General features: G+C 45.4%; 1 protein-coding gene and 1 long non-coding RNA gene across 2 annotated transcripts in view; one reads left to right on the top strand and one right to left on the bottom strand.

Annotated features, from left to right (window-relative positions):
- LOC127926606 (general transcription factor 3C polypeptide 1-like) overlaps positions 1-26,720 on the bottom strand; it is a gene marked incomplete at its 3' end in the record, with an annotated part of 91,226 nt that extends 64,506 nt beyond the window's left edge. Inside the window, 7 exon segments of the mRNA XM_052512039.1 lie at positions 8,145-8,992; positions 18,110-18,182; positions 21,721-21,860; positions 23,949-24,052; positions 25,433-25,586; positions 26,078-26,169; positions 26,530-26,720. Of these exon segments, the coding sequence (XP_052367999.1) occupies positions 8,145-8,992; positions 18,110-18,182; positions 21,721-21,860; positions 23,949-24,052; positions 25,433-25,586; positions 26,078-26,169; positions 26,530-26,595 (1,477 nt within the window).
- Positions 68-4,562, top strand: LOC127926608 (uncharacterized). Its single transcript, XR_008124554.1, has 3 exons — positions 68-107; positions 2,148-2,190; positions 4,495-4,562. It is a non-coding gene; the product is annotated as an uncharacterized LOC127926608 (long non-coding RNA).
- Positions 26,721-27,500: the final 780 nt, after the last annotated feature.

The raw sequence follows: 27,500 nt of genomic DNA, 5'->3' as shown, positions 1-27,500 counted from the left end.
TTCATTCACATATTATAGAGAGGTTAGCATTCATTCACATATTATAGTAACCAATAACAGGGGAGGTTAGCATTCATTCACATATTATAGCACCAATAACAGGGGAGGTTAGCATTCATTCACATATTATAGAGAGGTTAGCATTCATTCACATATTATAGTAACCAATAACAGGAGAGGTTAGCATTCATTCACATATTATAGTACCAATAACAGGGAGGTTAGCATTCATTCACTTATTATAGTAACCAATAACAGAGGTTAGCATTCATTCACATATTATAGTACCTATAACAGGAGAGGTTAGCATTCATTCACATATTATAGTACCAATAACAGGAGGTTAGCATTCATTCACATATTATAGTAACCAATAACAGGGAGGTTAGCATTCATTCACATATTATAGTACCAATGACAGGAGAGGTTAGCATTCATTCACTTATTATAGTAACCAATAACAGGGAGGTTAGCATTCATTCACATATTATAGTAACCAATAACAGAGGAGGTTAGCATTCATTCACATATTATAGTAACCAATAACAATAGGAGAGGTTAGCATTCATTCACATATTATAGTACCAATAACAGGAGAGGTTAGCATTCATTCACATATTATAGAGAGGTTAGCATTCATTCACATATTATAGTACCAATAACAGGAGAGGTTAGCATTCATTCACATATTATAGTAACCAATAACAGGAGGTTAGCATTCATTCACATATTATAGTACCAATAACAGGAGAGGTTAGCATTCATTCACATATTATAGTAACCAATAACAGAGGAGGTTAGCATTCATTCACATATTATAGTACTAATAACAGGAGAGGTTAGCATTCATTCACATATTATAGTAACCAATAACAGAGGAGGTTAGCATTCATTCACATATTATAGTAACCAATAACAGAGGAGGTTAGCATTCATTCACTTATTATAGTACCAATAACAGGGAGGTTAGCATTCATTCACATATTATAGTACCAATAACAGGGAGGTTAGCATTCATTCACATATTATAGAGAGGTTAGCATTCATTCACATATTATAGCACCAATAACAGGAGAGGTTAGCATTCATTCACATATTATAGTAACCAATAACAGGAGGTTAGCATTCATTCACATATTATAGTAACCAATAACAGGGGAGGTTAGCATTCATTCACATATTATAGTACCAATAACAGGGGAGGTTAGCATTCATTAACATATTATAGCAACAATAACAGGAGAGGTTAGCATTCATTAACATATTATAGCACCAATAACAGGAGAGGTTAGCATTCATTCACATATTATAGAGAGGTTAGCATTCATTCACATATTATAGCACAAATAACAGGAGAGGTTAGCATTCATTCACATATTATAGTACCAATAACATGAGAGGTTAGCATTCATTCACATATTATAGCACCAATAACAGGAGAGGTTAGCATTCATTCACATATTATAGAGAGGTTAGCATTCATTCACATATTATAGCACCAATAACAGGAGGGTTAGCATTCATTCACATATTATAGTACCTATAACAGGAGAGGTTAGCATTCATTCACATATTATAGTACCAATAACAGGAGGTTAGCATTCATTCACATATTATAGTACCTATAACAGGAGAGGTTAGCATTCATTCACATATTATAGAGAGGTTAGCATTCATTCACATATTATAGAGAGGTTAGCATTCATTCACATATTATAGTAACCAATAACAGGGAGGTTAGCATTCATTCACATATTATAGTACCAATAACAGGGAGGTTAGCATTCATTCACATATTATAGTAACCAATAACAGGAGAAGTTAGCATTCATTCACATATTATAGCACCAATAACAGGAGAGGTTAGCATTCATTCACATATTATAGAGAGGTTAGCATTCATTCACATATTATAGTAACCAATAACAGAGGAGGTTAGCATTCATTCACATATTATAGTAACCAATAACAGGGGAGGTTAGCATTCATTCACATATTATAGTAACCAATAACAGGAGAGGTTAGCATTCATTCACATATTATAGTACCAATAACAGGAGAGGTTAGCATTCATTCACATATTATAGTACCAATAACAGAGGAGGTTAGCATTCATTCACATATTATAGTAACCAATAACAGGGGAGGTTAGCATTCATTCACATATTATAGTAACCAATAACAGGGGAGGTTAGCATTCATTCACATATTATAGTACCAATAACAGGGGAGGTTAGCATTCATTCACATATTATAGTACCAATAACAGGGAGGTTAGCATTCATTCACATATTATAGTAACCAATAACAGGAGAGGTTAGCATTCATTCACATATTATAGTAACCAATAAAAGGGGAGGTTAGCATTCATTCACATATTATAGTACCAATAACAGGAGGTTAGCATTCATTCACATATTATAGTAACCAATAACAGGGGAGGTTAGCATTCATTCACATATTATAGTACCAATAACAGGGAGGTTAGCATTCATTCACATATTATAGTAACCAATAACAGGAGAGGTTAGCATTCAGTCACTTATTATAGTACCAATAACAGGGAGGTTAGCATTCATTCACATATTATAGTAACCAATAACAGGGGAGGTTAGCATTCATTCACATATTATAGTACCAATAACAGGGAGGTTAGCATTCATTCACATATTATAGTAACCAATAACAGGGAGGTTAGCATTCATTCACATATTATAGTAACCAATAACAGGAGAGGTTAGCATTCAGTCACTTATTATAGTACCAATAACAGGAGGTTAGCATTCATTCACATATTATAGTAACCAATAACAGGAGAGGTTAGCATTCATTCAAATATTATAGTAACCAATGACAGGAGAGGTTAGCATTCATTCACATATTATAGTAACCAATGACAGGAGAGGTTAGCATTCATTCACATATTATAGTACCAATAACAGGAGGTTAGCATTCATTCACATATTATAGTAACCAATGACAGGAGAGGTTTGCATTCATTCACATATTATAGTAACCAATAAAAGGAGGTTAGCATTCATTCACATATTATAGTACCAATAACAGGGAGGTTAGCATTCATTCACATATTATAGTACCAATAACAGGGAGGTTAGCATTCATTCACATATTATAGTACCAATAACAGGGGAGGTTAGCATTCATTCACATATTATAGTACCAATAACAGGAGAGGTTAGCATTCATTCACATATTATAGTACCAATAACAGAGGTTAGCATTCATTCACATATTATAGTACCAATAACAGGGGAGGTTAGCATTCATTCACATATTATAGTACCAATAACAGAGGTTAGCATTCATTCACATATTATAGTACCAATAACAGGAGAGGTTAGCATTCATTCACATATTATAGTACCAATAACAGGGAGGTTAGCATTCATTCACTTATTATAGTAACCAATAACAGAGGTTAGCATTCATTCACATATTATAGTACCTATAACAGGAGAGGTTAGCATTCATTCACATATTATAGTACCAATAACAGGGGAGGTTAGCATTCATTCACATATTATAGTACCAATAACAGAGGAGGTTAGCATTCATTCACATATTATAGTACCAATAACAGGGGAGGTTAGCATTCATTCACATATTATAGTAACCAATAACAGGAGAGGTTAGCATTCATTCACATATTATAGTAACCAATAACAGAGGAGGTTAGCATTCATTCACATATTATAGTAACCAATAACAGGAGAGGTTAGCATTCATTCACATATTATAGTACCAATAACAGGGGAGGTTAGCATTCATTCACATATTATAGAGAGGTTAGCATTCATTCACATATTATAGTACCAATAACAGGAGAGGTTAGCATTCATTCACATATTATAGTACCCAATAACAGGGGAGGTTAGCATTCATTCACATATTATAGTACCAATAACAGGAGAGGTTAGCATTCATTCACATATTATAGTAACCAATAACAGAGGAGGTTAGCATTCATTCACATATTATAGTACTAATAACAGGAGAGGTTAGCATTCATTCACATATTATAGTAACCAATAACAGAGGAGGTTAGCATTCATTCACTTATTATAGTACCAATAACAGGGAGGTTAGCATTCATTCACATATTATAGTACCAATAACAGGGAGGTTAGCATTCATTCACATATTATAGAGAGGTTAGCATTCATTCACATATTATAGCACCAATAACAGGAGAGGTTAGCATTCATTCACATATTATAGTAACCAATAACAGGGGGTTAGCATTCATTCACATATTATAGTAACCAATAACAGGGGAGGTTAGCATTCATTCACATATTATAGTACCAATAACAGGGAGGTTAGCATTCATTAACATATTATAGCACCAATAACAGGAGAGGTTAGCATTCATTAACATATTATAGCACCAATAACAGGAGAGGTTAGCATTCATTCACATATTATAGAGAGGTTAGCATTCATTCACATATTATAGCACAAATAACAGGAGAGGTTAGCATTCATTCACATATTATAGTACCAATAACAGGAGAGGTTAGCATTCATTCACATATTATAGCACCAATAACAGGAGAGGTTAGCATTCATTCACATATTATAGAGAGGTTAGCATTCATTCACATATTATAGTACCAATAACAGGAGAGGTTAGCATTCATTCACATATTATAGTACCAATAACAGGAGAGGTTAGCATTCATTCACATATTATAGTACCAATAACAGGGGAGGTTAGCATTCATTCACATATTATAGTACCAATAACAGGGGAGGTTAGCATTCATTCACATATTATAGAGAGGTTAGCATTCATTCACATATTATAGAGAGGTTAGCATTCATTCACATATTATAGTAACCAATAACAGGAGAGGTTAGCATTCATTCACATATTATAGTACCAATAACAGGGGAGGTTAGCATTCATTCACATATTATAGTAACCAATAACAGGGGAGGTTAGCATTCATTCACATATTATAGCACCAATAACAGGAGAGGTTAGCATTCATTCACATATTATAGAGAGGTTAGCATTCATTCACATATTATAGTAACCAATAACAGGGGAGGTTAGCATTCATTCACATATTATAGTACCAATAACAGGGGAGGTTAGCATTCATTCACATATTATAGTAACCAATAACAGGGGAGGTTAGCATTCATTCACATATTATAGTACCAATAACAGGAGAGGTTAGCATTCATTCACATATTATAGTACCTATAACAGAGGAGGTTAGCATTCATTCACATATTATAGTAACCAATAACAGGAGAGGTTAGCATTCATTCACATATTATAGTACCAATAACAGAGGAGGTTAGCATTCATTCACATATTATAGTAACCAATAACAGGGGAGGTTAGCATTCATTCACATATTATAGTACCAATAACAGGAGAGGTTAGCATTCATTCACATATTATAGTAACCAATAACAGGGGAGGTTAGCATTCATTCACATATTATAGTAACCAATAACAGGGGAGGTTAGCATTCATTCACATATTATAGTACCAATAACAGGGGAGGTTAGCATTCATTCACATATTATAGTAACCAATAACAGGGGAGGTTAGCATTCATTCACATATTATAGTACCAATAACAGGGGAGGTTAGCATTCATTCACATATTATAGTACCAATAACAGGAGAGGTTAGCATTCATTCACATATTATAGTACCTATAACAGAGGAGGTTAGCATTCATTCACATATTATAGTAACCAATAACAGGAGAGGTTAGCATTCATTCACATATTATAGTACCAATAACAGGGAGGTTAGCATTCATTCACATATTATAGTAACCAATAACAGGGAGGTTAGCATTCATTCACATATTATAGTAACCAATAACAGGAGAGGTTAGCATTCAGTCACTTATTATAGTACCAATAACAGGGAGGTTAGCATTCATTCACATATTATAGTAACCAATAACAGGAGAGGTTAGCATTCATTGAAATATTATAGTAACCAATGACAGGAGAGGTTAGCATTCATTCACATATTATAGTAACCAATGACAGGAGAGGTTAGCATTCATTCACATATTATAGTAACCAATAACAGGGAGGTTAGCATTCATTCACATATTATAGTACCAATAACAGGGGAGGTTAGCATTCATTCACATATTACAGTAACCAATAACAGGCGAGGTTAGCATTCAGTCACTTATTATAGTACCAATAACAGGGGAGGTTAGCATTCATTCACATATTATAGTAACCAATGACAGGAGAGGTTTGCATTCATTCACATATTATAGTAACCAATAAAAGGGAGGTTAGCATTCATTCACATATTATAGTACCAATAACAGGAGGTTAGCATTCATTCACATATTATAGTACCAATAACAGGGAGGTTAGCATTCATTCACATATTATAGTAACCAATAACAGGGGAGGTTAGCATTCATTCACATATTATAGTACCAATAACAGGGAGGTTAGCATTCATTCACATATTATAGTAACCAATAACATGGAAGGTTAGCATTCATTCACATATTATAGTACCAATAACAGGGGAGGTTAGCATTCATTCACATATTATAGTAACCAATAACAGGGGAGGTTAGCATTCATTCACATATTATAGTACCAATAACAGGAGAGTTAGCATTCATTCACATATTATAGTAACCAATAACAGGGAGGTTAGCATTCATTCACATATTACAGTAACCAATAACAGGCGAGGTTAGCATTCAGTCACTTATTATAGTACCAATAACAGGGAGGTTAGCATTCATTCACATATTATAGAGAGGTTAGCATTCATTCACATATTATAGTAACCAATAACAGGGGAGGTTAGCATTCATTCACATATTATAGTACCAATAACAGGGGAGGTTAGCATTCATTCACATATTATAGTAACCAATAACAGGAGAGGTTAGCATTCAGTCACTTATTATAGTACCAATAACAGGGGAGGTTAGCATTCATTCACATATTATAGTAACCAATAACAGGAGAGGTTAGCATTCATTCAAATATTATAGTAACCAATGACAGGAGAGGTTAGCATTCATTCACATATTATAGTAACCAATGACAGGAGAGGTTAGCATTCATTCAAATATTATAGTAACCAATAACATGGGAGGTTAGCATTCATTCACATATTATAGTACCAATAACAGGGAGGTTAGCATTCATTCACATATTATAGTACCAATAACAGGGGAGGTTAGCATTCATTCACATATTATAGTAACCAATAACAGAGGAGGTTAGCATTCATGCACATATTATAGTAACCAATAACAGGGAGGTTAGCATTCATTCACATATTATAGCACCAATAACAGGGGAGGTTAGCATTCATTCACTTATTATAGTAACCAATAACAGGGGAGGTTAGCATTCATTCACATATTATAGTAACCAATAACAGGAGGTTAGCATTCATTCACATATTATAGTAACCAATAACAGGGAGGTTAGCATTCATTCACATATTATAGTAACCAATAACAGGGGAGGTTAGCATTCATTCACATATTATAGTACCAATAACAGGGAGGTTAGCATTCATTCACATATTATAGTAACCAATAGCAGAGGAGGTTAGCATTCATTCACATATTATAGTAACCAATAACAGGAGAGGTTAGCATTCATTCACTTATTATAGTACCAATAACAGGAGGTTAGCATTCATTCACATATTATAGTAACCAATAACAGGGAGGTTAGCATTCATTCACTTATTATAGTAACCAATAACAGAGGAGTTTAGCATTCATTCACATATTATAGTACCAATAACAGAGGTTAGCATTCATTCACATATTATAGTACCAATAACAGGGGAGGTTAGCATTCATTCACATATTATAGTACCAATAACAGGGGAGGTTAGCATTCATTCACATATTATAGTACCAATAACAGAGGTTAGCATTCATTCACATATTATAGTACCAATAACAGGAGAGGTTAGCATTCAGTCACATATTATAGTACCAATAACAGGGGAGGTTAGCATTCATTCACATATTATAGTAACCAATAACAGAGGAGGTTAGCATTCATTCACATATTATAGTAACCAATAACAGGGGAGGTTAGCATTCATTCACATATTATAGTACCAATAACAGGAAATGAACCTTTCATGTCAGGGTCGTGTCCGACATCTGTCAGATTGATCACGTCCTGCCCTTCCCCCGCCAACGATGACATCACTTCCGGGTCAGGGGTCAGGCCTGGCTGTCCCTCTGTGGAGGCGGGGTCGCTTACTGCAGCGTTGTCAGTGGGTGGGCTCTGGGTTTCGGGGAGGTCTGAGTTCTGGGGATTGGGGGAGTCTGTGTTTCGGGGGGTTGAAGTGGGGAGGTCTGAGTTCTGGGGATTGGGGGAGTCTGTGTTTCGGGGTTGAAGTGGGGAGGTCTGAGTTCTGGGGATTGGGGGAGTCTGTGTTTCGGGGGTTGAGGTGGGGAGGTCTGAGTTCTGGGGATTGGGGGAGTCTGTGTTTCGGGGGGTTGAGGTGGGGAGGTCTGAGTTCTGGGGATTGGGGGTCTGTGTTTCGGGGGTTGAGGTGGGGAGGTCTGAGTTCTGGGGATTGGGGGAGTCTGTGTTTCGGGGGGGGTTGAAGTGGGGAGGTCTGAGTTCTGGGGATTGGGGGAGTCTGTGTTTCGGGGGGTTGAGGTGGGGAGGTCTGAGTTCTGGGGATTGGGGGAGTCTGTGTTTCGGGGGGTTGAAGTGGGGAGGTCTGAGTTCTGGGGATTGGGGGAGTCTGTGTTTCGGGGTTGAGGTGGTAAGGTCTGTGTGTTCAGAGCTAGAAGGATGGGTGTCGTCAGGGTGTGTAGTTTGGGGTTGTGAGGGGTTACTGGGGGTGGTGGGGTAGGTAGTCTGGACACCAGGGTTATCAGTGGGGAGGACGATAGAGCTGGAGGTGTTGTGGAGGTCAGGGGGAGTGGGGGTAGAGGGGTGTCTCAGGGGGTGTCCGTAGACCAGATACCTAGGAAGACATTTGATCAATGATAAATATTGATATGGTTTTAACAAGTGTTTCTCTGACTTCATGAATGTTGTAACTGAACCCCCTTACGTTGCCCAGTACACACTGTGTGGCATGAAATACTAGTTTTACTAGAACAATACATGTAATTAAAACCAAAATACTTAATTTATCCGACAAAGAGAAAAGTAGCTTGACTCTGGGACTAGTTAAGGGTACTACTGACTCCGGGACTAGTCATGGGTAATACTGACTCCGGGACTAGTCATGGGTAATACTGACTCCGGGACTAGTCATGGGTAATACTGACTCCGGGACTAGTCATGGGTAATACTGACTCCGGGACTAGTCATGGGTAATACTGACTCCGGGACTAGTCATGGGTAATACTGACTCCGGGACTAGTCATGGGTAATACTGACTCCGGGACTAGTCATGGGTAATACTGACTCCGGGACTAGTCATGGGTAATACTGACTCCGGGACTAGTCATGGGTAATACTGACTCCGGGACTAGTCATGGGTAATACTGACTCCGGGACTAGTCATGGGTACTACTGACTCCGGGACTAGTCAAGGGTACTACTGACTCCGGGACTAGTCAAGGGTACTACTGACTCCGGGACTAGTCAAGGGTACTACTGACTCCGGGACTAGTCAAGGGTACTACTGACTCCGGGACTAGTTCAGGCTAATACTGACTCCGGGACAAGTTCAGGCTAATACTGACTCCGGGACAAGTTCAGGCTAATACTGACTCCGGGACTAGTTCAGGCTAATACTGACTCCGGGACTAGTCAAGGGTACTACTGACTCCGGGACTAGTCAAGGGTACTACTGACTCGGACTAGTCAAGGGTACTACTGACTCCGGGACTAGTCAAGGGTACTACTGACTCCGGGACTAGTCAAGGGTACTACTGACTCGGACTAGTCAAGGGTACTACTGACTCGGACTAGTCAAGGGTACTACTGACTCGGACTAGTTCAGGCTAATACTGACTCCGGGACTAGTTCAGGCTAATACTGACTCCGGGACTAGTCAAGGGTACTACTGACTCCGGGACTAGTCAAGGGTACTACTGACTCCGGGACTAGTCAAGGGTACTACTGACTCCGGGACTAGTCAAGGGTACTACTGACTCGGGACTAGTTCAGGCTAATACTGACTCCGGGACTAGTTCAGGCTAATACTGACTCCGGGACTAGTTCAGGCTAATACTGACTCCGGGACTAGTTCAGGCTAATACTGACTCCGGGACTAGTCAAGGGTACTACTGACTCCGGGACTAGTCAAGGGTACTACTGACTCCGGGACTAGTCAAGGGTACTACTGACTCCGGGACTAGTCAAGGGTACTACTGACTCCGGGACTAGTCAAGGGTACTACTGACTCGGGACTAGTCAAGGGTACTACTGACTCAGACTAGTCAAGGGTACTACTGACTCGGACTAGTTCAGGCTAATACTGACTCCGGACTAGTCAAGGGTACTACTGACTCGGGACTAGTCAAGGGTACTACTGACTCGGGACTAGTCAAGGGTACTACTGACTCCGGGACTAGTCAAGGGTACTACTGACTCCGGGACTAGTCAAGGGTACTACTGACTCCGGGACTAGTCAAGGGTACTACTGACTCCGGGACTAGTCAAGGGTACTACTGACTCGGGACTAGTTCAGGCTAATACTGACTCCGGGACTAGTTCAGGCTAATACTGACTCCGGGACTAGTTCAGGCTAATACTGACTCCGGGACTAGTTCAGGCTAATACTGACTCCGGGACTAGTTCAGGCTAATACTGACTCCGGGACTAGTTCAGGCTAATACTGACTCCGGGACTAGTTCAGGGTACTACTGACTCCGGGACTAGTCAAGGGTACTACTGACTCCGGGACTAGTCAAGGGTACTACTGACTCCGGGACTAGTCAAGGGTACTACTGACTCCGGGGACTAGTTGTGGCTACTACTACTGACTAGTTGTGGCTACTACTGACTCCGGGACTAGTTGTGGCTACTACTGACTCGGGACTAGTTGTGGCTACTACTGACTCGGGACTAGTTGTGGCTACTACTGACTCCGGGACTAGTTGTGGCTAATACTGACTCCGGGACTAGTTGTGGCTAATACTGACTCCGGGACTAGTTGTGGCTAATACTGACTCCGGGACTAGTTGTGGCTAATACTGACTCGGGACTAGTTGTGGCTAATACTGACTCGGGACTAGTTGTGGCTAATACTGACTCGGGACTAGTTGTGGCTAATACTGACTCCGGGACTAGTTGTGGCTAATACTGACTCGGGACTAGTTGTGGCTAATACTGACTCCGGGACTAGTTGTGGCTAATACTGACTCCGGGACTAGTTGTGGCTAATACTGACTCCGGGACTAGTTGTGGCTAATACTGACTCCGGGACTAGTTGTGGCTAATACTGACTCCGGGACTAGTTGTGGCTAATACTGACTCCGGGACTAGTTGTGGCTAATACTGACTCCGGGACTAGTTGTGGCTAATACTGACTCCGGGACTAGTTGTGGCTAATACTGACTCCGGGACTAGTTGTGGCTAATACTGACTCCGGGACTAGTTGTGGCTAATACTGACTCCGGGACTAGTTGTGGCTAATACTGACTCCGGGACTAGTTGTGGCTAATACTGACTCCGGGACTAGTTGTGGCTAATACTGACTCCGGGACTAGTTGTGGCTAATACTGACTCCGGGACTAGTTGTGGCTAATACTGACTCCGGGACTAGTTGTGGCTAATACTGACTCCGGGACTAGTTGTGGCTAATACTGACTCCGGGACTAGTTGTGGCTAATACTGACTCCGGACTAGGACTAGACTCGGGACTAGTTGTGCTAATACTGACTCCGGGACTAGTTGTGGCTAATACTGACTCTCGGGACTAGTTGTGGCTAATACTGACTCCGGACTAGTTGTGGCTAATACTGACTCCGGGACTAGTTGTGGCTAATACTGACTCCGGACTAGTTGTGGCTAATACTGACTCGGGACTAGTTGTGGCTAATACTGACTCCGGGACTAGTTGTGGCTAATACTGACTCCGGGACTAGTTGTGGCTAATACTGACTCCGGGACTAGTTGTGGCTAATACTGACTCGGGACTAGTTGTGGCTAATACTGACTCGGGACTAGTTGTGGCTAATACTGACTCCTCGGGACTAGTTGTAGCTAATACTGACTCCGGGACTAGTTGTGGCTAATACTGACTCGGGACTAGTTGTGGCTAATACTGACTCGGGACTAGTTGTGGCTAATACTGACTCGGGACTAGTTGTGGCTAATACTGACTCCGGGACTAGTTGTGGCTAATACTGACTCCGGGACTAGTTGTAGCTAATACTGACTCCGGGACTAGTTGTGGCTAATACTGACTCCGGACTAGTTGTGGCTAATACTGACTCCGGACTAGTTGTAGCTAATACTGACTCCGGGACTAGTTGTGGCTAATACTGACTCGGGACTAGTTGTGGCTAATACTGACTCTAGTTGGACTAGTTGACTCGGGACTAGGCTAATACTGACTCCGGGACTAGTTGTGGCTAATACTGACTCCGGACTAGTTGTGGCTAATACTGACTCCGGGACTAGTTGTGGCTAATACTGACTCCGGGACTAGTTGTGGCTAATACTGACTCCGGGACTAGTTGTGGCTAATACTGACTCCGGGACTAGTTGTGGGTAATACTGACTCCGGGACTAGTTGTGGGTAATACTGACTCCGGGACTAGTTGTGGGTAATACTGACTCCGGGACTAGTTGTGGGTAATACTGACTCCGGGACTAGTTGTGGGTAATACTGACTCCGGGACTAGTTGTGGGTAATACTGACTCCGGGACTAGTTGTGGGTAATACTGACTCCGGGACTAGTTGTGGGTAATACTGACTCCGGGACTAGTTGTGGGTAATACTGACTCCGGGACTAGTTGTGGGTAATACTGACTCCGGGACTAGTTGTGGGTAATACTGACTCCGGGACTAGTTGTGGGTAATACTGACTCCGGGACTAGTTGTGGGTAATACTGACTCCGGGACTAGTTGTGGGTAATACTGACTCCGGGACTAGTTGTGGGTAATACTGACTCCGGGACTAGTTGTGGGTAATACTGACCAACTCGGACTAGTTGTGGGTAATACTGACTCCGGGACTAGTTGTGGGTAATACTGACTCGGGACTAGTTGTGGGTAATACTGACTCCGGGACTAGTTGTGGGTAATACTGACTCGGGACTAGTTGTGGGTAATACTGACTCCGGGACTAGTTGTGGGTAATACTGACTCGGGACTAGTTGTGGGCAATACTGACTCGGGACTAGTTGTGGGTAATACTGACTCCGGGACTAGTTGTGGGTAATACTGACTCCGGGACTAGTTGTGGGTAATACTGACTCCGGGACTAGTTGTGGGTAATACTGACTCGGGACTAGGACTGAGGGACTAGTGTGGGTAATACTGACTCCGGGACTAGTTGTGGGTAATACTGACTCCGGGACTAGTTGTGGGTAATACTGACTCCGGGACTAGTTGTGGGTAATACTGACTCCGGGACTAGTTGTGGGTAATACTGACTCCGGGACTAGTTGTGGGTACTACTGACTCCGGGACTAGTTGTGGGTAATACTGACTCCGGGACTAGTTGTGGGTAATACTGACTCCGGGACTAGTTGTGGGTAATACTGACTCCGGGACTAGTTGTGGGTAATACTGACTCCGGGACTAGTTGTGGGTAATACTGACTCCGGGACTAGTTGTGGGTAATACTGACTCCGGGACTAGTTGTGGGTAATACTGACTCCGGGACTAGTTGTGGGTAATACTGACTCCGGGACTAGTTGTGGGTAATACTGACTCCGGGACTAGTTGTGGGTAATACTGACTCGGGACTAGTTGTGGGTAATACTGACTCGGGACTAGTTGTGGGTAATACTGACTCCGGGACTAGTTGTGGTAATACTGACTCGGGACTCGGGACTAGTTGTGGTAATACTGACTCCGGGACTAGTTGTGGGTAATACTGACCCGGGACTAGTTGTGGGTAATACTGACTCCGGGACTAGTTGTGGGTAATACTGACTCCGGGACTAGTTGTGGGTAATACTGACTCCGGGACTAGTCGTGGGTAATACTGACTCCGGGACTAGTCGTGGGTAATACTGACTCCGGGACTAGTCGTGGGTAATACTGACTCCGGGACTAGTCGTGGGTAATACTGACTCCGGGACTAGTCGTGGGTAATACTGACTCCGGGACTAGTCGTGGGTAATACTGACTCCGGGACTAGTCGTGGGTAATACTGACTCCGGGACTAGTCGTGGGTAATACTGACTCCGGGACTAGTCGTGGGTAATACTGACTCCGGGACTAGTCGTGGGTAATACTGACTCCGGGACTAGTCGTGGGTAATACTGACTCCGGGACTAGTCGTGGGTAATACTGACTCCGGGACTAGTCATGGGTAATACTGACTCCGGGACTAGTCATGGGTAATACTGACTCCGGGACTAGTCATGGGTAATACTGACTCTGGGACTAGTCATGGGTAATACTGACTCTGGGACTAGTCATGGGTAATACTGACTCTGGGACTAGTTATGGGTAATACTGACTCTGGGACTAGTTATGGGTAATACTGACTCTGCGACTAGTTATGGGTAATACTGACTGTGGGACTAGTTAGTTTAAAGGTAATACTGACTGTGGGACTAGTTAGTTTAAAGGTAATACTGACTGTGGGACTAGTTAGTTTAAGGGTAATACTGACTGTGGGACTAGTTATGGGTAATACTGACTGTGGGACTAGTTAAGGGTAATACTGACTGTGGGACTAGTTAAGGGTAATACTGACTGTGGGACTAGTTAAGGGTAATACTGACTGTGGGACTAGTTGAGGGTAATACTGACTGTGGGACTAGTTGAGGGTAATACTGACTGTGGGACTAGTTGAGGGTAATACTGACTGTGGGACTAGTTGAGGGTAATACTGACTGTGGGACTAGTTGAGGGTAATACTGACTGTGGGACTAGTTGAGGGTAATACTGACTGTGGGACTAGTTGAGGGTAATACTGACTCCGGGACTAGTTATGGGTAATACTGACTCCGGGACTAGTTATGGGTAATACTGACTCCGGGACTAGTTATGGGTAATACTGACTCCGGGACTAGTTATGGGTAATACTGACTCCGGGACTAGTTATGGGTAATACTGACTCCGGGACTAGTTATGGGTAATACTGACTCCGGGACTAGTTATGGGTAATACTGACTCCGGGACTAGTTATGGGTAATACTGACTCCGGGACTAGTTATGGGTAATACTGACTCCGGGACTAGTTATGGGTAATACTGACTCCGGGACTAGTTATGGGTAATACTGACTCGGGACTAGTTATAGGTAATACTGACTCAGGACTAGTTATGGGTAATACTGACTCCGGGACTAGTTATGGGTATACTGACTCGGGACTAGTTATGGTAATACTGACTCGGGACTAGTTATGGGTAATACTGACTCCGGGACTAGTTATGGGACTAGTAATACTGACTCCGGGACTAGTTATAGGTAATACTGACTCGGGACTAGTTATGGGTAATACTGACTCGGGACTAGTTATGGGTAATACTGACTCGGACTAGTTATGGGTAATACTGACTCAGGACTAGTTATGGGTAATACTGACTCGGGACTAGTTATGGGTAATACTGACTCGGGACTAGTCATGGGTAATACTGACTCCGGGACTAGTCATGGGTAATACTGACTCCGGGACTAGTCATGGGTAATACTGACTCGGGGACTAGTCATGGGTAATACTGACTCGGGACTAGTCATGGGTAATACTGACTCGGGACTAGTCATGGGTAATACTGACTCGGGACTAGTCATGGGTAATACTGACTCGGGACTAGTCATGGGTAATACTGACTCGGGACTAGTCATGGGTAATACTGACTCGGGACTAGTCATAGGTAATACTGACTCCGGGACTAGTCATGGGTAATACTGACTCCGGGACTAGTCATGGGTAATACTGACTCGGGACTAGTCATGGGTAATACTGACTCGGGACTAGTCATGGGTAATACTGACTCGGGACTAGTCATGGGTAATACTGACTCCGGGACTAGTCATGGGTAATACTGACTCGGGACTAGTCATGGGTAATACTGACTCGGGACTAGTCATGGGTAATACTGACTCGGGACTAGTCATGGGTAATACTGACTCGGGACTAGTCATGGGTAATACTGACTCGGGACTAGTCATGGGTAATACTGACTCGGGACTAGTCATGGGTAATACTGACTCGGGACTAGTCATGGGTAATACTGACTCCGGGACTAGTCATGGGTAATACTGACTCGGGACTAGTCATGGGTAATACTGACTCCGGGACTAGTCATGGGTAATACTGACTCAGGACTAGTCATGGGTAATACTGACTCGGACTAGTCATGGGTAATACTGACTCCGGGACTAGTCATGGGTAATACTGACTCCGGGACTAGTCATGGGTAATACTGACTCCGGGACTAGTCATGGGTAATACTGACTCCGGGACTAGTCATGGGTAATACTGACTCCGGGACTAGTCATGGGTAATACTGACTCCGGGACTAGTCATGGGTAATACTGACTCTGGGACTAGTCATGGGTAATACTGACTCCGGGACTAGTTATGGGTAATACTGACTCTGGGACTAGTTATGGGTAATACTGACTCTGGGACTAGTTATGGGTAATACTGACTGTGGGACTAGTTATGGGTAATACTGACTCTGGGACTAGTTATGGGTAATACTGACTGTGGGACTAGTTAGTTTAAAGGTAATACTGACTGTGGGACTAGTTAGTTTAAAGGTAATACTGACTGTGGGACTAGTTATGGGTAATACTGACTGTGGGACTAGTTATGGGTAATACTGACTGTGGGACTAGTTAAGGGTAATACTGACTGTGGGACTAGTTAGTTTAAGGGTAATACTGACTGTGGGACTAGTTGAGGGTAATACTGACTGTGGGACTAGTTGAGGGTAATACTGACTGTGGGACTAGTTGAGGGTAATACTGACTGTGGGACTAGTTGAGGGTAATACTGACTGTGGGACTAGTTGAGGGTAATACTGACTGTGGGACTAGTTAAGGGTAATACTGACTGTGGGACTAGTTATGGGTAATACTGACTGTGGGACTAGTTAGTTTAAGGGTAATACTGACTCCGGGACTAGTTATGGGTAATACTGACTCCGGGACTAGTTATGGGTAATACTGACTGTGGGACTAGTTATGGGTAATACTGACTGTGGGACTAGTTATGGGTAATACTGACTGTGGGACTAGTTGAGTGTAATACTGACTGTGGGACTAGTTAGTTTATGGGTAATACTGACTGTGGGACTAGTTAGTTTAAAGGTAATACTGACTGTGGGACTAGTTAGTTTAAAGGTAATACTGACTGTGGGACTAGTTAGTTTAAAGGTAATACTGACTGTGGGACTAGTTGAGGGTAATACTGACTGTGGGACTAGTTGAGGGTAATACTGACTGTGGGACTAGTTAAGGGTAATACTGACTGTGGGACTAGTTAAGGGTAATACTGACTGTGGGACTAGTTATGGGTAATACTGACTGTGGGACTAGTTAGTTTAAGGGTAATACTGACTCCGGGACTAGTTATGGGTAATACTGACTCCGGGACTAGTTAAGGGTAATACTGACTGTGGGACTAGTTATGGGTAATACTGACTGTGGGACTAGTTATGGGTAATACTGACTGTGGGACTAGTTAGTTTATGGGTAATACTGACTGTGGGACTAGTTAGTTTAAAGGTAATACTGACTGTGGGACTAGTTAGTTTAAAGGTAATACTGACTGTGGGACTAGTTAGTTTAAAGGTAATACTGACTGTGGGACTAGTTGAGGGTAATACTGACTGTGGGACTAGTTAAGGGTAATACTGACTGTGGGACTAGTTGAGGGTAATACTGACTGTGGGACTAGTTAGTTTAAAGGTAATACTGACTGTGGGACTAGTTAAGGATAATACTGACTGTGGGACTAGTTAGTTTAAAGGTAATACTGGTGCTTACCACAAGAAGGTGTGTGTCAGTCTCAGACGAGGCATCTTAGGCTGGTACCCCAAAGACCTGCTGAGACCTGGAACTGGTGGGAGACAGAGAGAGCGAGAGAGACTTGAGACCTGAAACTGGGGGGAGACAGAGAGAGAGATAGAGACTTGAGACCTGGGACTGGGGGAGAGACAGAGAGAGAGAGAGAGAGAGAGACTTGAGACCTGGGACTGGGGGGAGACAGAGAGAGAGAGAGAGACTTGAGACCTGGGACTGGGGGAGACAGAGAGAGAGAGACTTGAGACCTGGGACTGGGGGAGACAGAGAGAGAGAGACTTGAGACCTGGGACTGGGGGGGAGACAGAGAGAGAGAGACTTGAGACCTGGGACTGGGGGAGACAGAGAGAGAGACTTGAGACCTGGGACTGGGGGAGACAGAGAGAGAGAGAGACTTGAGACCTGGGACTGGGGGAGACAGAGAGAGAGAGAGAGACTTGAGACCTGGGACTGGGGGGGAGACAGAGAGAGAGAGAGACTTGAGACCTGGGGGGGGAGACAGAGAGAGAGAGACTTGAGACCTGGGACTGGGGGGGAGACAGAGAGAGAGAGAGACTTGAGACCTGGGACTGGGGGAGACAGAGAGAGAGAGAGACTTGAGACCTGGGACTGGGGGGGAGACAGAGAGAGAGAGAGACTTGAGACCTGGGACTGGGGGGGAGACAGAGAGAGAGAGAGACTTGAGACCTGGGACTGGGGGGGAGACAGAGAGAGACTTGAACAGTCACGTTCCAGGGTAACAACCATCTCAGCTACTGAACAGTCACGTTCCAGGGTAACAACCATCTCAGCTACTGAACAGTCACGTTCCAGGTTAACAACCATCTCAGCTACTGAACAGTCACATTCCAGGGTAACAACCATCTCAGCTACTGAACAGTCACGTTCCAGGTAGCAGGGTAACAACCATCTCAGCTACTGAACAGTCACGTTCCAGGGTAACAACCATCTCAGCTACTGAACAGTCACGTTCCAGGTAGCAGGGTAACAACCATCTCAGCTACTGAACAGTCACGTTCCAGGTAGCAGGGTTACAACCATCTCAGCTACTGAACAGTCACGTTCCAGGTAGCAGGGTAACAACCATCTCAGCTACTGAACAGTCACGTTCCAGGTAGCAGGGTAACAACCATCTCAGCTACTGAACAGTCACGTTCCAGGTAGCAGGGTAACAACCATCTCAGCTACTGAACAGTCACGTTCCAGGTTAACAACCATCTCAGCTACTGAACAGTCACATTCCAGGGTAACAACCATCTCAGCTACTGAACAGTCACGTTCCAGGTAGCAGGGTAACAACCATCTCAGCTACTGAACAGTCACGTTCCAGGTTAACAACCATCTCAGCTACTGAACAGTCACGTTCCAGGTAGCAGGGTAACAACCATCTCAGCTACTGAACAGTCACGTTCCAGGGTAACAACCATCTCAGCTACTGAACAGTCACGTTCCAGGTAGCAGGGTAACAACCATCTCAGCTACTGAACAGTCACGTTCCAGGTAGCAGGGTAACAACCATCTCAGCTACTGAACAGTCACGTTCCAGTGTAACAACCATCTCAGCTACTGAACAGTCACGTTCCAGGTAGCAGGGTAACAACCATCTCAGCTACTGAACAGTCACGTTCCAGGTAGCAGGGTTACAACCATCTCAGCTACTGAACAGTCACGTTCCAGGTTAACAACCATCTCAGCTACTGAACAGTCACGTTCCAGGTAGCAGGGTAACAACCATCTCAGCTACTGAACAGTCACGTTCCAGGGTAACAACCATCTCAGCTACTGAACAGTCACGTTCCAGGTAGCAGGGTAACAACCATCTCAGCTACTGAACAGTCACGTTCCAGGGTAACAACCATCTCAGCTACTGAACAGTCACGTTCCAGGTAGCAGGGTAACAACCATCTCAGCTACTGAACAGTCACGTTCCAGGTTAACAACCATCTCAGCTACTGAACAGTCACGTTCCAGGTAGCAGGGTTACAACCATCTCAGCTACTGAACAGTCACGTTCCAGGTAGCAGGGTTACAACCATCTCAGCTACTGAACAGTCACGTTCCAGGTAGCAGGGTAACAACCATCTCAGCTACTGAACAGTCACGTTCCAGGTAGCAGGGTAACAACCATCTCAGCTACTGAACAGTCACGTTCCAGGTAGCAGGGTAACAACCATCTCAGCTACTGAACAGTCACATTCCAGGTAGCAGGGTAACAACCATCTCAGCTACTGAACAGTCACGTTCCAGGTTAACAACCATCTCAGCTCCTGAACAGTCACGTTCCAGGTAGCAGGGTAACAACCATCTCAGCTACTGAACAGTCACGTTCCAGGGTAACAACCATCTCAGCTACTGAACAGTCACGTTCCAGGTAGCAGGGTAACAACCATCTCAGCTACTGAACAGTCACGTTCCAGGTAGCAGGGTTACAACCATCTCAGCTACTGAACAGTCACGTTCCAGGTAGCAGGGTAACAACCATCTCAGCTACTGAACAGTCACGTTCCAGGTTAACAACCATCTCAGCTACTGAACAGTCACGTTCCAGGTAGCAGGGTAACAACCATCTCAGCTACTGAACAGTCGCGTTCCAGGTAGCAGGGTAACAACCATCTCAGCTACTGAACAGTCACGTTCCAGGTTAACAACCATCTCAGCTACTGAACAGAGAGACAGGGTTACAACCATCTCAGCTACTGAACAGTCACGTTCCAGGTAGCAGGGTAACAACCATCTCAGCTACTGAACAGTCACATTCCAGGTAGCAGGGTAACAACCATCTCAGCTACTGAACAGTCACGTTCCAGGGTAACAACCATCTCAGCTACTGAACAGTCACGTTCCAGGGTAACAACCATCTCAGCTACTGAACAGTCACATTCCAGGGTAAAAACCATCTCAGCTACTGAACAGTCACGTTCCAGGGTTACAACCATCTCAGCTACTGAACAGTCACGTTCCAGGGTAACAACCATCTCAGCTACTGAACAGTCACGTTCCAGGTAGCAGGGTTACAACCATCTCAGCTACTGAACAGTCACGTTCCAGGGTAACAACCATCTCAGCTACTGAACAGTCACGTTCCAGGTAGCAGGGTAACAACCATCTCAGCTACTGAACAGTCACGTTCCAGGGTAACAACCATCTCAGCTACTGAACAGTCACGTTCCAGGGTTACAACCATCTCAGCTACTGAACAGTCACGTTCCAGGGTAACAACCATCTCAGCTACTGAACAGTCACGTTCCAGGTAGCAGGGTTACAACCATCTCAGCTACTGAACAGTCACGTTCCAGGGTAACAACCATCTCAGCTACTGAACAGTCACGTTCCAGGTAGCAGGGTAACAACCATCTCAGCTACTGAACAGTCACGTTCCAGGGTAACAACCATCTCAGCTACTGAACAGTCACGTTCCAGGTAGCAGGGTAACAACCATCTCAGCTACTGAACAGTCACGTTCCAGGTTAACAACCATCTCAGCTACTGAACAGAGAGACAGGGTAACAACCATCTCAGCTACTGAACAGTCACGTTCCAGGGTAACAACCATCTCACGCCACACAGAAGTTTACCTATAGAAGGTTTGAAGTTCTTCAGTTGTTTGTCTTTGTCTCCAATCTTGTCCTCTGTTCTCATATTCTGGGATTCAGCAGGGACCTCATTTCCCACACTGCTCCTCTCTCTCTCCTTCGCCTCTTCCTGCATTTCATTACTACAGAGAGAGAGAGAGAGAGAGAAGAGAGAAGAGAGAGGATGGAGAGAGAGAATGGAGAGAGAGAGGAGAGAGAGAGGAGAGAGAGAGAGAGGATGGGGAGGAGAGGAGGAGAGAGAGAGAGAGAGGATGGGGAGGAGAGAGGAGAGAGAGAGGAGAGAGAGAGAGGATGGAGAGGAGAGAGAGGATGGAGAGAGAGAGAGAGGGATGGAGAGAGAGAGAGAGAGGATGAGAGAGAGAGAGAGAGAGAGGATGGAGAGAGAGGAGAGATGGAGAGAGAGAGAAGATGGAGAGAGAGAGAGAGAGAGGATGGAGAGAGAGAGAGGATGGAGAGAGAAGATGGAGAGAGAGAGAGAGATGGATGGAGAGAGATGAGAGAGAGAGGATGGAGAGAATGGAGAGAGAGAGAGGATGGAGAGAATGGAGAGAGAGAGAGAGAGAGAGAGAGAGAGAGAGAGAGAGAGAGAGAGAGAGAGAGAGAGAGAGAGAGAGAGAGAGAGAGAGAGAGAGAGGATGGAGAGAGAGAGAGAGAGAGAGAGGATGGAGAGAATGAGAGAGAGAGAGAGAGAGATGGAGAGAGATGAGAGAGAGGAGAGAGAGAGAGAGAGAGAGAGAGAGAGAGAGAGAGAGAGAGAGGATGGAGAGAGAGAGAGAGGATGGAGAGAGATGGAGAGAGAGAGAGGATGGAGAGAGAGAGAGAGGATGGAGAGAGAGAGAGAGAGAGAGAGAGAGGATGGAGAGAGAGAGAGAGGATGGAGAGAGAGGATGGAGAGAGAGAGAGATGAGAGAGAGATGGAGAGAGAGAGAGAGAGAGAGAGAGAGAGAGAGAGAGAGAGAGGATGGAGAGAATGGAGAGAATGGAGAGAGAGAGAGAGAGAGAGAGAGAGAGCAGTTAGAGAGGAGTCTTTACACACGCTTAAATCTGTCTGTCTGTCTGTCTCACCGTGCAGCAGGGTGTCTGTCTGTCTGTCTGTCTGTCTCACCGTGCAGCAGGGTGTCTGTCTGTCTGTCTGTCTGTCTCACCGTGCAGCAGGGTGTCTGTCTGTCTGTCTGTCTCACCGTGCAGCAGGGTGTCTGTCTGTCTGTCTGTCTCACCGTGCAGCAGGGTGTCTGTCTGTCTGTCTGTCTGTCTGTCTGTCTCACCGTGCAGCAGGGTGTCTGTCTGTCTGTCTGTCTGTCTGTCTGTCTGTCTGTCTGTCTCACCGTGCAGCAGGGTGTCTGTCTGTCTGTCTGTCTGTCTGTCTGTCTGTCTGTCTGTCTGTCTCACCGTGCAGTCAGGGTGTCTGTCTGTCTGTCTGTCTGTCTCACCGTGCAGCAGGGTGTCTGTCTGTCTGTCTGTCTGTCTGTCTGTCTGTCTGTCTGTCTGTCTGTCTGTCTCACCGTGCAGCAGGGTGTCTGTCTGTCTGTCTGTCTGTCTGTCTGTCTCACCGTGCAGCAGGGTGTCTGTCTGTCTGTCTGTCTGTCTGTCTCACCGTGCAGCAGGGTGTCTGTCTGTCTGTCTGTCTGTCTGTCTGTCTGTCTGTCTGTCTGTCTGTCTCACCGTGCAGCAGGGTGTCTGTCTGTCTGTCTGTCTGTCTGTCTGTCTGTCTCACCGTGCAGCAGGGTGTCTGTCTGTCTGTCTGTCTGTCTGTCTGTCTCACCGTGCAGCAGGGTGTCTGTCTGTCTGTCTGTCTCTCACCGTGCAGCAGGGTGTCTGTCTGTCTGTCTCACCGTGCAGCAGGGTGTCTGTCTGTCTGTCTGTCTGTCTCACCGTGCAGCAGGGTGTCTGTCTGTCTGTCTGTCTGTCTGTCTGTCTCACCGTGCAGCAGGGTGTCTGTCTGTCTGTCTGTCTGTCTGTCTGTCTGTCTGTCTGTCTGTCTCACCGTGCAGCAGGGTCTGTCTGTCTGTCTGTCTGTCTGTCTGTCTGTCTGTCTCACCGTGCAGCAGGGTGTCTGTCTGTCTGTCTGTCTGTCTGTCTGTCTGTCTGACCGTGTAGCAGGGTGTCTGTCTGTCTGTCTGTCTGTCTGTCTGTCTGTCTGTCTGTCTGTCTGTCTGTCTGTCTGACCGTGCAGCAGGGTGTCTGTCTGTCTGTCTGTCTGTCTGTCTCACCGTGCAGCAGGGTAGGAGCTGGAGATGCGGAAGCGGACCTGTTCTATAGCGGACTTCACTAAAGCATCACTAGGAGAGACAGAGGGGTGGACTATAAACTCCACCTGGAGGAGAGGAGGAGAGGGGAGAGGAGGAGAGGAGGGGGGGAGGGGGAGGAGGAGGAGGAGGGAGGAGAGGAGGAGAGGAGGAGAGGGAGGGGGAGGAGGGAGAGGGGGAGGGAGAGGGGAGGAGGGGGGGGGAGGAGAGAGGGGAGGAGGGAGGAGGAGGAGAGGGGGAGAGGAGAGAGGAGGGGGAGGGGGAGGGGGAGAGGAGGAGAGGAGGGGGAGGGGAGATGAGGAGGAGATGAGGGGAGGAGAGAGGGGGCAGGAGAGGGGGAGGAGAGGGGCAGGAGAGGGAGGAGAGGGGAGGGGGGGAGAGGGGGAGAGGGGGAGGAGAGGGGAGGAGAGGGGAGGAGAGGGGAGGAGAGAGGGAGGAGAGGGAGAGAGGAGAGGGGGAGGAGAGGGGAGGAGAGAGGGAGGAGAGAGGAGGAGAGAGGAGAGAGGGAGAGGAGAGGGGGGAGAGGGGAGAGGAGAGGGGGAGGAGAGGGGGAGGAGAGAGGGAGGAGAGAGGGGGAGGAGAGAGGGAGGAGAGAGGGGGAGGAGAGAAGACAAAGTGATAAACTGTTAGAGAAACTAGTTGAATATTTCATCTATAGGTGTGTAGTCATGGTAACAAGCTGTAAATGCACTGTGTGAATTATGTCTGTTTATATCCGGTGTGTGTACAGTGTGAGTGTGTGTGCAGTGTGTGTGCAGCGTGTGTGTGTGCAGCGTGTGTGTGTGCAGTGTGTGTGAGTGTGAGTGTGTGTGCAGCGTGTGTGTGTGTGTGCAGTGTGAGTGTGTGTGCAGTGTGTGTGCAGTGTGCGTGTGTGTGAGTGTGAGTGTGTGTGCAGCGTGTGTGCAGTGTGTGTGTGTAGCGTGTGTGTGTGTGTGTGTGTGTGTGTGTGTGTGTGTGTGTGTGTGTGTGTGTGTAGTGTAGCGTGTGTGTGTGAGTGTATGTGCAGTGTGTGTGTGTGAGTGCAGTGTGTGTGTGTGTGAGTGCAGCGTGTGTGTGTGTGTGTGAGTGCAGTGTGTGTGTGTGAGTGCAGTGTGTGTGTGTGAGTGCAGTGTGTGTGTGTGTGTGTGTATGTGCAGTGTGTGTGTGTGAGTGCAGTGTGTGTGTGTGAGTGCAGCGTGTGTGTGTGTGAGTGCAGTGTGTGTGAGTGTGAGTGCAGTGTGTGTGTGTGAGTGCAGTGTGTGTGTGTGAGTGCAGTGTGTGAGTGTGAGTGCAGTGTGTGTGTGTGTGTGTGTGTGAGTGCAGTGTGTGTGAGTGTATGTGCAGTGTGTGTGTGTGAGTGCAGTGTGTGTGTGTGAGTGCAGTGTGTGTGTGTGAGTGCAGTGTGTGTGTGTGAGTGCAGTGTGTGTGTGTGAGTGCAGTGTGTGAGTGTGAGTGCAGTGTGTGTGTACCTTCTTGCTGACTCCGTCCTGTATAACAGTGGTTCTGAACAGTTTGAGCATTCCCTCTTTAGACAGAGATCTGATGAGACGCAGGATAGACTTCCTACAACACTTAGTGTTCACACCATCTAGCTTCTCCTCATCCTGAACCAACCTCTGGATTCTAGAGGGACAGAGAAGAAGAGAGGAGGGGAGAGAGGGAGGAGGGAGGGACAGGGACAGAGAGGGAGGAAGAGAGGGAGAAAGAGAGAGGAAGGGAGGAAGAGAGGGAGAAAGAGAGAGGAAGGGAGGAAGAGAGGGAGAAAGAGAGAGGAAGGGAGGAAGAGAGGGAGAAAGAGAGAGGAAGAGAGGAAGGAGAGTGGAGAGGGAGGGACAGAGAGGGAGGGACAGAGAGAGAGGGACAGAGAGAGAGGGACAGAGAGAGAGAGAGAGAGAGAGAGAGAGAGAGAGACAGAGAGAGAGAGAGAGAGAGAGAGACAGAGAGAGAGAGAGAGACAGAGAGAGAGAGGGACAGAGAGAGGGACAGAGAGAGAGAGACAGAGAGAGGGACAGAGAGGAGGGGGGATGAGAAGAATAATGTAATCAGATTGAGATTTTTTTTATTTACATTTTTTAACAACAAATCCCAGTGAGACAGGACGTGGTGTGACTGACGTGAAGAGGCCCTCTATGATCTTGAGGCTCTGAACAGCTTCCACAATCACGTTCTTCCTCTTCAGCAGGCGGTACGTCTGGCGGTGGTGCTCCTGACCCAGCAGAGACGGGGGGAGGGGAGAGACGAGGGGAGGGGGAGACGGGGAGGGGAGAGACGAGGGGAGGGGGAGAGACGAGGGGAGGGGGAGAGACGAGGGGAGGGGGAGAGACGAGGGAGGAGGGAGAGACGAGGGGAGGGGGAGAGACGAGGGGAGAGGGGAGAGACGGGGAGGGGGAGAGACGGGGGAGGGGGGAGAGAGACGGGGGAGACGGGGAGGGGAGAGACGGGGGAGGGGGAGAGACGGGGAGGGGGAGAGACGGGGGGAGAGGAACAGGGATTCAGACAGGGAATTCACTGCACTCGATTTAAAGACATCTCTACATCATAATGTTTGAGAGACACACAGCCTCACCTTCTGAATGGGGATTTCCTCGATGACCGTGACGCTGTCCTCCGCTTGGCTGTTGCCTGCGAACATACTCCCCGTCTGGTCCAATGAAACGTCAGGACCGAATTTTGACTCCTCCTCCTCCTCCTCAACTGGGCTAAGCCAAGATTCCAGCTCTGGCTCCTGATTGGCTCCACCTTTGGTAGGGGGCGTGGTAGGAGGCAGGTGAAAGCAGGGGCATATTTAGGGGCGTGAAACATCACAGATAGAAATAGATCTGATACAAGTCCTCTACCTGACAGCCAATCATATCTGTTCTCCAACCAATGTTTCCATCTCTATTCTACCTGACAGCCAATCATATCTGTTCTCCAACCAATGTTTCCATCTCTATTCTACCTGACAGCCAATCATATCTGTTCTCCAACCAATGTTTCCATCTCTATTCTACCTGACAGCCAATCATATCTGTTCTCCAACCAATGTTTCCATCTCTATTCTACCTGACAGCCAATCATATCTGTTCTCCAACCAATGTTTCCATGTTTCCATCTATTCTACCTGACAGCCAATCATATCTGTTCTCCAACCAATGTTTCCATCTCTATTCTACCTGACAGCCAATCATATCTGTTCTCCAACCAATGTTTCCATCTCTATTCTACCTGACAGCCAATCATATCTGTTCTCCAACCAATGTTTCCATCTCTATTCTACCTGACAGCCAATCATATCTGTTCTCCAACCAATGTTTCCATCTCTATTCTACCTGACAGCCAATCATATCTGTTCTCCAACCAATGTTTCCATCTCTATTCTACCTGACAGCCAATCATATCTGTTCTCCAACCAATGTTTCCATCTCTATTCTACCTGACAGCCAATCATATCTGTTCTACAACCAATGTTTCCATCTCTATTCTACCTGACAGCCAATCATATCTGTTCTACAACCAATGTTTCCATCTCTATTCTACCTGACAGCCAATCATATC

This window comes from Oncorhynchus keta, unplaced genomic scaffold, assembly GCF_023373465.1.
Source record: "Oncorhynchus keta strain PuntledgeMale-10-30-2019 unplaced genomic scaffold, Oket_V2 Un_contig_792_pilon_pilon, whole genome shotgun sequence".
In the NCBI taxonomy this organism is placed as follows: Eukaryota; Metazoa; Chordata; class Actinopteri; order Salmoniformes; family Salmonidae; genus Oncorhynchus; species Oncorhynchus keta.
The sequence above is the reverse complement of the archived record's forward strand: the minus strand, read 5'-3'. Positions and strand labels throughout refer to the sequence as shown.